Source organism: Pyxicephalus adspersus, chromosome 12 (assembly GCF_032062135.1).
Source record: "Pyxicephalus adspersus chromosome 12, UCB_Pads_2.0, whole genome shotgun sequence".
In the NCBI taxonomy this organism is placed as follows: Eukaryota; Metazoa; Chordata; class Amphibia; order Anura; family Pyxicephalidae; genus Pyxicephalus; species Pyxicephalus adspersus.
Genome location: NC_092869.1, coordinates 41,864,928 through 41,878,098, shown reverse-complemented (window position 1 = coordinate 41,878,098; position 13,171 = coordinate 41,864,928). Strand labels below are relative to the sequence as shown.

The 13,171-nt window shown below is 40.8% G+C and overlaps 1 protein-coding gene across 3 annotated transcripts in view; it reads left to right on the top strand.

Moving 5' to 3' along the window:
• BEGAIN (brain enriched guanylate kinase associated) overlaps positions 1-13,171 on the top strand; it is a 125,194-nt gene that overhangs the window by 41,072 nt on the left and 70,951 nt on the right. For 2 of the 3 annotated variants that reach the window (XM_072427441.1, XM_072427439.1), the window contains exon 3: positions 12,480-12,569. The exons of the other annotated variant lie outside the window; for it this stretch is intronic. In XM_072427441.1, coding sequence (XP_072283542.1) covers positions 12,480-12,569 — 90 coding nt within the window. The remainder of the gene's footprint in view (positions 1-12,479; positions 12,570-13,171) is intronic. 3 annotated transcript variants of the gene reach the window in all.

The following is a 13,171-nucleotide window of genomic DNA, read 5'->3' as shown; positions in this document are numbered from 1 at the left end:
AGGGCATGGTCTGCCAGTAAGATGTGTGTGGGCTGGAGTTTTTTTACTGTGATGACAGTAGGTGCAAACCTTTAAAAATGACATTGAGTATACCATACCCGGTATATTTTTTTCAATAAAATATAACTTTCCTCTTTTTTTAATCCTTTGTTATGTCTGACTGCTGGTCTGCCCTATTGATGTCACGATATGCAGCATTGGAGGATGACGATGATGTGCAATGTACATCAACCCGTCATTTTTTTTTTTTTATGGCTGGCTCATATTGGGGAGATTTTTTCTTTGCTTTAAAGTCCCAGCAATGCAATGAGAAGTGGGAAGATCTATCTGAAAAGTGAGGAAAGTTGTCACCAGAACAGACTAGAACAATTGGAAGATTTTCTTAACAAACTAGTTTGTTTGTAAAGCAGTCATTTTGAAGTTCACCAAACATTCACTAGTGGGTGATTAATGACTAAAATTGGAAGCACATGGACCTGAAAGATTCCCAATTGGAGAATGCTTGGTGAATGTCCGATCCACTGTGTGCACCTTTTCTGTGGCAATGGTCACTGGAACAAATAGAGAAAAATCCAGGATGGAAAAATGGGAGGCATGGACAGCAATAAAAACTTGATGAGGATTCTAATCCTTTGCTAGTCTATCCAAAACTAATAGTTGTTGGCACTTGTGATGGTCATTTGGGGGAATGTGGTAAACTCTAGACAATGGAGATCAATGGTAACCAATTATTTTGTCAGGAACCCTAGAACAGAGTTTTCCAACCAGGGTTCCTCCAGAAGTTGCTGGGGATCCCTTGAGCAATGAGCAGTTTGTGCCTCTCAGGTCAGTTTAAGTGACACCAATGATCTTTTTGCTTTTTTGTAAGGGTTACATTCTTTCCAATGGCCAGCAATGTAAGAGGAATTCTTTCCACTGACCACCACACTTATGTGTGGATATAATAATTATAGTTGGGGATCCCTAAAGATCGGAAAATTATTTCAAGGAGTTCCTCCATAATAAAAAGGTTGAGAAACACTGATCTAGAAGAGTTCAATAGAAATCTATTTGAAAAAGTCTGCATGAAGATGAGTCTCAGTGGTTTCATGTCCACCAAGTATAGGCAACAGCAGGCAGGGATAACCAATTCACAATGGCTATTGTTTGAGCAACCTCCTAGTAACTTTTGGGAGAACTCTTAAAGTTCAATGAACTTCTGATTAAAAAAGAAAGCCAACCGAGAGACCAGGGGAGAAGATTCACTGGTCTTGTGTGATATGTTACAGGACAACAAATAATGAAGGATAATCTATCGCCGCCTCTTAAAGAACACCATCAATGGATTCTTGCTTGGGAAAGGCTGCTTTTTCTTTTTATCATCTTTCATGATCTCTTACATTGCATTATTGCCAGGAAGCATTGAACTCCATGAATGGCATCCATAACAAACTATACATTACAATATTATCTTCAGCTGTTGATTATTTTGTAACAAATAGAAAACAGAAAAGGAAGTGGACTGCTCACCTGCAAAAACAGACAATTATATCAAACATTTGGCTGAATTTTATTATGTCGCTGGACAGAATTTAAACGGAAGGCTAATTTCCTGCACTAAATTAATGCCATTAACGCATGTCAGAAGTAATATGACTCTGCATCTGGCTCTGGGCGTTTTTGCAGCAACAGCCTTGTTTCATATAATAACTTGTGAAAAGCCAAGATTTGCACCTTCAGTCTGGCTGATAAATTGCAAAGAGATAATAGACAACAGGGCAAAAACAATGTCCGTTCTGCCCAATGCTACTGCGAAAATGGGGATGGGGGAGGCTCATATTTGTATTCCAAAAACAGTCATATCAGAGGCTATAGTATTAAACTGTTCCTCTTCCCGGCTGCTCTGTGTGCTGGTGCCAGGATTTATGAGAATGGCTAATATACCAGTGTGAGTGGCTAGGACTCGGCACCCCTGATATGTTGCTTCTGCTTCACCATCTAGCCACAGCATAAAAAATGGTCGGAACCTTGTACTGCTTTCCTTTCCCTCAGTCAGCAGTGCGGCACATCTCATTTACCTGTGCTAGGGTGGCAACAATGCTGCACTGCTCCTGAATTCAGAACACGGTTGTCAAATTTACATGTTATGCCTGCAAAGAACACCTGTCCGCTGCTCCATGGATTGACAGCAATGATCCCCTCCCACTGTGTTCTGCAGGTTCTGAAGGGGGGATTAGGAAGAGGATTTGGGTATGTCAAGGTTGGTCAAAAGTTTTTTATTTTTTTTGGGGGGGTAAAATTAGTATTTATTTAAAGAGCATTTAGGTAATCAATTCATGAGATTAACAGTATTTGAAGCAGGGAAAAAGTCAAACAAAAGCAACAGCTTCACTCCTAGTGATCTTGTAAGGTGTTCTAGGTAATGTGGCTGCGGTAGATTGCAAAGGACGCCAATAGATCCCAGTGTTTGTTCGACAGCATTCAGATCTACAGCTAGGGATTGTTCAGGAGCAGAACACAGGGCCATCAGATGTGCTATAGAATGGTCTTCCCCACTGGTGGATAACGGACATACCAAGATCTGCTGCATAAGGTGCTTCACACATGCAGCTAATGCATCATAACAATAAAGAGTAAAACATGAACCAAACAGATAACAAAATATGTAAAGAAAAAGGTGAAAGAAAGAGGTTTCAGCTCACAGATTTTTTTGGTAAAATAAATTATGTATTGAAATAAATCCAATTTCATACATATCACACAATTTCATATTTAGCCTTTAGAGGGGTCTCCAAGACAATTGATAGATGGGTCGGCCCACTTAGTGCGCTCACGTTGTGGGAGAATCACAGTGATAAATGAATAAGTCTCCAAGACTTGTGGAGGTTGATGTTATGTGGTTCAACTTGAGCACTCTCTAAGTGTGCAGACCCATATGTCAATTGTCTTGGAGCCCCCTTTAAACACTACCACAATTCCTTGAACTTTTAGGACTTCTACCTGTCAACAAACGCCACTGGCAATGCCCTTGATATTTCCTGGCACTTTATGGGTATTTACCTGCATCTATCAGCTATACATTTTCGCTGGAACCCCTTCTATGCAGATCCCTAAAAACAAGGGTAATATCCTTGTCTACTTATGCACTAGCAACTCAACATACAGTTCTTAAACTTAAGCTCCCCTGAGGAAGGCGAAACACGTCGGGACCAGATAAGACAAACACGGTAATAGCTAGAGCATCCTTGTCTAGGAAATATACTCCATTCTGTTGATGTATAAACCAAACTGCATATATGCTACTATAATATATGTGAAATAATTATGTATGAAAATGGATTTATATCAATACATAATTAATGATTTTACCAAAAAATCTGTGAGCTGAAACCTCTTTCTTTCACCTCTCTCTTTATATTTTGAACAATTTAAGAGGTAGTTCAACATTACCTCTGGAGGGTCAGTAACTATTTCAATTTTTTGAATTCAGATAATAAAATATATTTAAACTGTACATAAACCCAAACAATATGTTATTATTCTGTTTTTGATCTCCTAAATATACCAAAGAAGGCATTTTGTTATATACAATTTGCAAGAAAATAGGAAATCCTGTAAGCAGTCTGTTGTGTTACCTAAAGCAAATGATTACCCCAGTGGACAGAAGATGGGAAGGTGATCTGTAGTCCTAACACACTTCACTGCCATGGGTGACAAACCCATTCCTCCAAAGATGCAGTGCGGTGATCTAAACAATGATCAATGAAATCTTGTTCTGGTTGATCGCCATTTTTAAATATGGTGAACTTGGCTGTCTAATGTTAATAAAAAAGTAAGGATCAGCCAATCTTTTCTGCTGATTGCTACTTTTATAAATGGGGGTCAATTAAAAAATAACACAATTTTTTGGGGTGAATGCTGTTGTAATAAAGTGAAATGAGTTTGTCCTACATCTGTAAAGAAATACATTGTACTGATCTATATATTCATCATGATTGCATTATAATATTATGTCCTGGTTTGGAGGCAGATTTTGGAAAGCAGCACAATTCAAGAAAGGGTCAGAAGGCCAAAAGGACCCCCTAAAGAATTCATTTTCAGACTGGAAGGAGATAAAAGCATGGACAGGAACATAATAGATTTATAGTGCAATATCTGAACATCCAATAGAGTTGTGTCTTTGCCTGGATTGCATCTTCTTGTACAGTTATAAATTATTGCCGCTCCATTGAACCCGGATTAATGAACAATTGCATTCAATGAAAATGGAAACGTTCTATTGATAACTATAATACAGTCCTTCCATTTGTTGACTGAATTCTGTGTGTACAACATAGCAGGTGTTTCCTCATTAACTATTTATGATTCAATCTCGGTCATGAATCTCCCAGCCTCGGAGAGGTGGCGGTGAATGCTAAGCCGGGGGAGCTCTGCGTTACCAGGCAATTCATCATCTTAATGATGGCATTCTGATGAGGTGCCTGAACAAATGCATTGATTTCATAAAAAGATACGTAAACCTGGGTGGTTATTACCACTGTTAATCATTATGGGAGATCATGAAAGTTTTTTTCTGCATCGATTTTAATCTGCTCCCTCTGCAGAAAGTGTTCGCATTCATTTGCAGGTGCTGCGTCTACTTGTTGGGGGAAGAGGGGGGAAGTGAAATAACTTCTGTGCTTGATTTACGCTGGGGTTTAGTAAGCTGTCCTCTGTAAAAACCCAAAAAGAGAATTGCAATAGAGTGATCACCAGTTCTTGGATGTGCTGCCTGCAATCGTGATCTTGATTCCATTATTTGCACCTAGTGCAAAAAACACACTTCCTTTCCTAGGGCCAGGGGTAGACATAGGGAGATGCACAGTGTGCCACTGCACCAGAGCCCTGGACCCTCCTCAGCAAACGGGGTTCCAAAGTCAATTTGGCAGGGGCTCCCATCAGTTCTGCATAGGGTCCCACTGTTGGCTTTATCCTCCACTGCCTAGGGCAGGGTTTCCCAACCAAGGGTCCTCCAGAGGTTGCTAGGGGTTCCTTGAGCAATGAGCATTTTAGACCTCTCAGGTCAATTACCATTGCCCCCGATGACCAAAGGGTGACATTCTTCTCACTGTCCTCCAATGAACATTCTACAGGGGTTACCTAAAGACTGGAAACTTATTTCAAGGGTTCCTTCATGTTTAAAGGTCAAGAAAGACTGGCTTAGGGGTGTAATTGTATTTATAGAGAGCACTATGGTTGTCACTAGAGATGGTCAATAAGATGCAGAAAATTCATTTTTAGTGCAAATCACATACGTATTTTATACAAATTGCACTGACGTGAAACCGGCCCCTAATGGGAGTGCAAAGCCTTCAGGGATACCTACGTCACGCATCCCAGGAGGCTCTTGGGTGCTCCTTCTGTGCATGCCTGAGCATCCGGGGGGTACGCAGAAGGAGCCTTTTCGTGCAAAGAAAAAAAATTTCTGAATCTAAACCATGCGAAGGAAGATAGCCGGGTTTTTTTTCCATCCTTCATCACCCAATCTCGTGCCTGGGTTGGGTGACGTAGGATGAAGAACCAAGAAGAAGAGACCAAGATGGCAGTGCCCGGAGTGTCGGCTCAGGTCCCGATACAGGACCCCCACGGATGGATTGGACTGCCCCGCGGGATTGAAGGCAAGTGATTTTTTTTGTTTTTTGGCAGCTTTCAGTTTAGTTCCTCTTTAAAGCATTTGATTGGCTCTGTTTCAAGTCATTTTTATTTGCATAAAAGTCACATTTCCTGCATCTCATTGATCATCTCTGGTTGTTTCTACAGTTTGCCTCTGTTCAGCCAAAAGGCATTGCAAACGGAGCCAACATGAGTATAGTCCAAGCTGAACCAAAGTTAGGCTGTGAACCCTTTGGTATGTATTCGGTGGGAAGTCGCTGCCAGCTGTGTGCAGTAAAAAGGCTTACAGGAAAGCTGCCCAGGCTTACAGCCTGATACTTGGTGGACTTATAACTAATGTAAATACCAGGGTTCTAGGCCCATTGTCAAAGTAAATAGCAATAAATGCTCCAATTGGCTGATGGTTATCACGTAGCAGATCCAAAAACATTTAGCCATTTTGTAATCCACTCAAATCTAAAGTTGTCACAGGGCTCATCCCTAGTTTTGGACTATTACCCAGTTTTCTTCATTTAATGTCCATTGCATTGTTGGTGGGGAATTATCATGGGAAGTAGAGACAGGATTAAAATGTCTTGTGCTAGTAGCACACCAGACCGCCGGTCATCACAGAGCGGCACCAGTCAGGATCTTCAGTGGTCCACAATATCTCCAGTGCTCAAATCCACAGTGATCTGTCCTTCTTATAAAAACCCTGCATAAGTCCATAAGGCTACTTTTTGTGAATGCAAAACACGGATGAGCAGCAAATCAGAGTTTGAGGAAGATGCTGATCTCGGCTTTTAAACCTCACCCATCCACATTACGCTTTTAAAACATACAATTTATTCTCCATACACTGTTTGTATGACCCATGTTTTACAATAGCTGAGTAAGATCAGAGCTGCTCTTAAGTGACAAACATTTCCAAATTTCCTGCTGTGAATACATTTTCACATCAGCATATCTGTAAGCATTTGTTTTATGTGAGCAGAATTTGCATTTCAAAGGCAAGTATGGGTGAGATAAAATTTAATTAAAAAAAATAGTTTTTTTCTGCATTGAGGTAAGGGGGGATTCTTTGCCATTCTCCTGGTTCTTGCTAAATAAATATGTTTGTCATAAAATATCTTCTGTATGTGCGTTAAGCCTGGAAACCTAGTGAATAGGCTGCATTCTCGGTGATGTCACTGGTCTCTAGCCAATGGATAGGCTGCATTCTCGGCGATGTCACTGATCTTTAGTGCATGGATAGGCTGCATTCTGGGTGATGTCACTGGTCTCTAGCGTATGGATAGGCTGCATTCTCGGTGATGTCACTGGTCTCTAGCGAATGGATAGGCTGCATTCTCAGTGATGCCACTGGTCTCTAGTGAATGGATAGACTGCATTCTCGGTGATGTCACTGGTCTGTAGCGTATGGATAAGCTGCATTCTCAGTGATGTCACTGGTCTCTAATAAACAGATAGGCTGCATTCTCAGTGATGTCACTGGTCTCTAGTGATTGGATAGGCTGCATTGTGATGTCACTGGTCTCTAGCGAATCGATAGGCTGCATTCTCGGTGAAGTCATTGGTCTCTAGCGAATGGATAGGCTGCATTCTCAGTGATGTCACTGGCCTCCAGTGAATGGATAAGCTGCATTCTCGGTGATGTCACTGGTCTCTAGCGAATGGATAGGCCGCATTTTCAGTGATGTCACCGGTCTCTAATAAATGGATAGGCTGCATTCTGGGTGATGTTTTCCATTTTCAGGGTAAATTTTCCTGTTCTCAGTGATGATTTTGGCTGTATTCTTGTGAGCATTGTCTAAGCAGGTAAATTTCATATTCACCTTTGTGGGTATTTTGTATCCTCCACTCTATTAACCTGGAATCACACTGTGTTGTGTTAAACTACTGGACTGTACTTTAAATTGCTAATTCTTTCTGCCTCCAGTTGCCCATATTCTGCATTATTTATCGCTTACCTCCATCGAGCGATGCTTTAGGGCCCTCAAAAGATGCAAAACTAATAGCGTGCTTGTTAAATCAGCGCGCCTCTTATGTCATAAAGTTTTGCTGGCTGCCTTTAGGAATTTCCTATCGGTTTTGTTATTTTCGGGCTGCCCTGGGGAGGTTGAATATATCTGAACCTCCAGTAATTGCTCTGCAGGGCACGATGGGCTAAACATAAGACGATTGCAAGCTAAAACTTCACACAAAATGACCTTTTTTTTAAAGCGGGACTGCAACTTATACCATGGTGGTTGTAAGCAAACAAAAAAAATGTTGGCCCTGTACCTCTTTAATACCTCAAAGTGGACTTTCAGGAATATAATGCAGACTGTAAATGTGACTAATATAAAGTGCTCTCTTATATTTTTTGGAAAGATCCTTTACCTATCAAAAACACATCCCAAGCCCCAATCCTCTGCTCATCAGACTAGTGCAGGCAGGAGGGAGCATGCTCCGAAATCAGAAATAAATTCGAGCAGGCAGGCCCTTTTTTTGCAGAAGGGACAGGTGATCTACCTTCAGAAATAAATCTTTTTTAATCACACTCAGCTGTCCTTACTGTGCCATCATCATCACTTAGTCTTCAAGGTTACCAATTATTGGACATCTTGATTGGCCAGGCTGGAATACCGTAACTCCGGTGTGTATGTGCATTCACTTCCAGCAGCCAGGGCGGATGCCAGGATACCCAGCATTGTATATTGGGCTGCACATGTGAAGCTAAGTGCACAATGAAGGAAAGCTTGCAATCAGTTACAGCTTCTTGGTCTAGCCAATCAAAAAATATTTGAAGATTTGAATCTTGAAGGGCAACCAGGTGAAGATGGCAGTGCCCATGATTAATGAGTGTAATTAATAAATTGTGATCAGGGAGGTGAGTTTATTTTTCATCACTGTCCCTTCTGCAATAACAAACCGGCCTGCTCACAATTTTTTCTCAGTTACGTTTTCATTTAATCCCCCCCAAGGATTTAAGAGGTCCGCTCAGGTCTTTTGATGAATTTGTCCACCATTGCCTAGAGGTGGTCAGAAGAAGGCAACAAAAAACAAAACCTTTATCATAATTTGAAGGCTTGGCACTGCCACCTCCCATGTAATCCTGCCGCCCTGGGCACAGTCATTATGCTAAATACAGCCCTGGTTCTAACCCAACATCTCAATCCAAAACTCATTACCACTTTATCTAAAAATGAGAGATACTTTGACATTATTTTGCTGATGATTGAGGTTCTTTAAACAAGAAAAGTTATCCTGTTCAAAATATATATGTTCTTCATATAGTGATGACTTTCACAGAGAATGCAGCTTCTTAAAATTCAGCTGCCTAAGCATTCCTGCAACAGCGGAGGCACCTGTGTCTCATAATAACTCACTCAACACGCCAGGATCATTACCTGACAGAGCTGTACGGAGCCAGCAGAGTTGCACATTCATCTGCGTGTCTGCCAATGACAGCTAATGTGCTGGCTGACACCGGGCTACAGCGGCAATGAGGCATCACGCAGATCACCAGTCACTTGCACTCATTGTATGATCCCTCTCCTGATTACAGACTCTCAGCGTCAAAATTCTCAGTTGACTTCCCTGGAAAAAAAGAAAGCGAGTGAAACTTAACTGTTACCCCTTATTGTATTTATTTTTAACACATGTACGTAGGATTTGGAATGGATCCAGCGGCGGTGATGATAAGGAATTCTGTTAAATTGTACCTCTCACTAGGGTAACCGGTTTCAAACTGAACGCGGGGGTGAGAGAATGCCAAGCGCCATGCTGTGTCTAACCGCAAAGAATGTCTTTGTACCTTAAGTTCATTGATGACATTGCCTGACACATTTTTTGTCCTTTGGATGGCTCATGCTCTCTGTTGGAGAACAGGTTCCTCTCCCACTCACCTTCAGGAAGTGCGCAGGCTTCAGTGGCCTCTAATTGGTCAAATGGACAGGGTGGTCTATTCCTGATGATACTCAGAGAGCTTTAGGGGTCATTTGTTGTAGATGCTTTTGGACATCAGAAAGTCTGCCAGAATAGGTGGAGAACCTGTACCTTGGAACGGAGTGAGAGCAGGGTAGGATCCCAAAGAGCCCTTGTATAGGGTCTGTAAGACCCTTCCAACTGTTGCCTGGTCAAGATAGTCTATCCATTGTCCATATTTATCCACCTTCAATTAACATATTGTACCTACCTACCATATAGAGTAGAGAAGGTTTCTCAGCCAGGGTTTCATCAAAGGTTGCTTGAGGTTCCTTAAGCAATTTGTGCATTTTAGGTCATTTTAGGTCAGTGGTTGCCAACCTTTTGGACCTCACGGACCACTAAATCCATGGAATCCAGACTGTGCATGCGTGGGGAGCTGTGTGTCACTCAAAGGGGTAGAAACTTCCCCCAGAGTGACATCATGATGCCAGAACCCACTCACTCTCCAATCGCAGGCTCAGACCTGCTTGCTAAATTCTGCGGGGGACAGTAGCGCAGGGCTGTGGATGCAACAAAATTGTGTCCACAGCCCTGCGCTACTGTTCCCCCAGGATGTTTAGCAAGCATATCTGAGCCTGCGATTAGAGAGTGGGCAGGTTGTGTCCATATGGGACCACCACACTTTTTCAGTGGTTGGCGACCGCTGTTTTAAGTGACACCATGATCTTGTTGGCTATCTGTAATGGTGAAATTCTTCCAAATGGCCAGCAATGTAAGAGGAATTCTTCCTACTAACATCACACTATTATACTGTGAGCTGTGGATATAATAAATATAGCCGGGGTTCCCTGAAGATCTGAAGGTTATTTCAAGGGTTCCACCATGTAAAAAAGGTTGAGAAAGGCTGGATTAGAGTGCATGGATGAAAGGAGCTTCTATGGTCATGTTCACATGGCCTGCAGTGCAAACCACCACCCTTTCAAAGCCTTTTAGCTGTCCCAACAGTTACGTTATAGACTGACTGCTTGTAGTCAAGTATATGGAAGTCTTCTGCTATGAGCTTGTTTGAAGTGTTCAACTGCATTCCCCATAAAATCCGTATTTAGCAACTCTAATCTAGAGATAAAAGTTACTTTATAGTCTTCAAGAAACCAAAGCTGGCTGAAACCATTGCAAATAATATGTAAAAACTTTCTTTACACACAATACCTATACAAGTTAAAATCTTTCCATCTATTTGGAGAATTTTTCCACGGGGAATCTAAATGATGAAAAAGTGTACCACCACCAAACCCCACACCTATACAAAAGCCTAAACTAAGAATTTCTCACTTCACTCCTTTACTTATTTGTTTTATATTAAACAATAAACAGTTTCCCACCGCTGGGCAACATTTCCTGTTGCGTTGACCTTCTCAATCAGCCATCCATCTGTATGCTTGTTGACAAGTCTTCTCAATGCCCCTGATGAGCTCTGTAGGGTACAATTACATCACATAGAGTGCTCCACAGACTTCCCTACCTGATACTGCTAGATATTGAAGGTCCTGAAATTGGATGATAGGTGGGTCAATTATTCGGGAGGGGACAGGGAAAAGTTGTTATTTTTTTTACAATGCGGTATATTGGGGCTGTTGAGGCCACACTACCAAAATATTCAAGGATGATTTCCGTGCTCCGCCATTGACATTTAGCTCTACAAGAACTAAGATATGGTAATCAACACATTCACTTGGGTTTTCTATGTCTTGGGAATTGATTTCCTGAGGTCTGAAATGATATCAGTTTTGCTTTTTATTTTTGCTGCCACATTTACAATATCATAAAGTAGATGGGGAATCATACAGGGAAGATGAGGGCCCTTTGCTCCCTTTTTAAAACTTTAGGCCTATTGCCATACCTGGAAAAAACACAACTTGCTCATTAAAAAATGATGTGTAATTGTGTATTAAGATAAAAACTCCATATTTTGCACTTTTGTGACCAGATTTTGCATACTGGCTGCGTAAGTTATGCAACATGCTTTGTTACGTTCCTTCGGATATATGTTTGTCACATATATAACGTCTTGTCATGCTAAATGCTAATGTTGGTTGCCAAAATATTGCATTGTGTTTTTTTATTTTTGGATGGGCTTGAAATCTCTGTGGCTTTGTTTGTGGTGCATCATTTGCTGATAAACTACAGAATGTATTAAACTAGTTAAAAAAATTTTGTAAATCTCTTGATTTGGAAGATTATTGCAATTCTGCCCAAGGTTAAATGGTAGATGATAAAAAGTATTTTTGAACTGTATATGTGCTTCAAGTTTTTTTGTTTTTCTATAGTTGCACGTAATTAAATGTAAACCTGCCACCAATTTGGCAATTTAGAGGAAAATATAATAAATTACATAAGCAAAAATTACCTTATGGGGAAACTGAATGTCAAAATAATGAGTACATCAGGAAGTAGAGACAGCTGAAGTTATATCAAAAGCTCAACTTTTTGTAAAAGTCACATTGGCTATTCCTTTTCGATTCGTCTGATTGGTTCACTAATATGAAGAGCAAGCTCGGTGACCAAAAAAGAGGCACAGGAATGAAGCGGGGTCAATTTGTACTTTTCACTGAAATCCATATAACTTTGGCTGCCTGTATCTCTGGAATTGCTAAGGATCCTGACATGAATTTGTGATTACTAAAGCTAACCTCTGTTTTGGCATTTTTTATTATATACTCTATATTACATTTGAATGGCCTAAGTTAGTGGTGGGAATACATTACATAAGACCTCCATTTAAAAATCAACATGTCCTCATAATTTAAGAGACATAACCCACCTTTACCGCCCCTTTATTATCAAATGACCAATACACTTCTCATGCAAATTTTATTTAAGTTCACGGTAAACCGTGGTGTTCTAATATTTGTTATGTATGTCCCAAATTTAGCCATGGTTTATCCTTTATGCTGCAGGGTACGAAATTCCTGGGTGCCCACCTGTCTGTGGCAACCTAAAATTCTCCAAGACAGTCACGCAAAATCTTCTCCTAGCTTCTGGGACAGGTAACTACATGTGATGTTATGTTGTATTTTTGTCATTTCAGGGCTTTAGGGAATTTCTGCTGTTGAATAGCTAAAATGATGTTAAGAGAGTGTGGTGGATTCCCTTTTTTATTAGAATCAAATCAGTGTCTACAGATCTGCCACAGATCATTTTTGTGGAATGAGAAATCATTCTGGCTCTGCAAGGCCACTAGTACACTTTTTGCAGTGTTTATTCTGCTGAAGGGAGTGCAGACCTTCTCTGCCATAACCAAGACTGCTTGCAAGCCAGGCATAGCACAGCTACAGTATTGATCCAATTGTCTGGTACCACATTGCTTATGTTGCTGTTGGTAAATAACGGTGCTTATGTAAAGAGGAAGGAAAAGAATATTTAGAAGAGGATCCAACCATGGAGCTCATTCTCCTGACTAAATGGAGTTATACTCGATCCCACCATATGGCTTTGCTTCACCAAAATGTGCCTAGCCTCCAATTTAAACCAGATGATCAAGAGACAAAATAGAGAAGATACAAAATAGAGAAGAAAGAAGAAAAGGAGAGGTTTTTGTGAGGGTATAAGCAAGTACTTGGATGAGGATGTAAGGATAGTCTGATATACC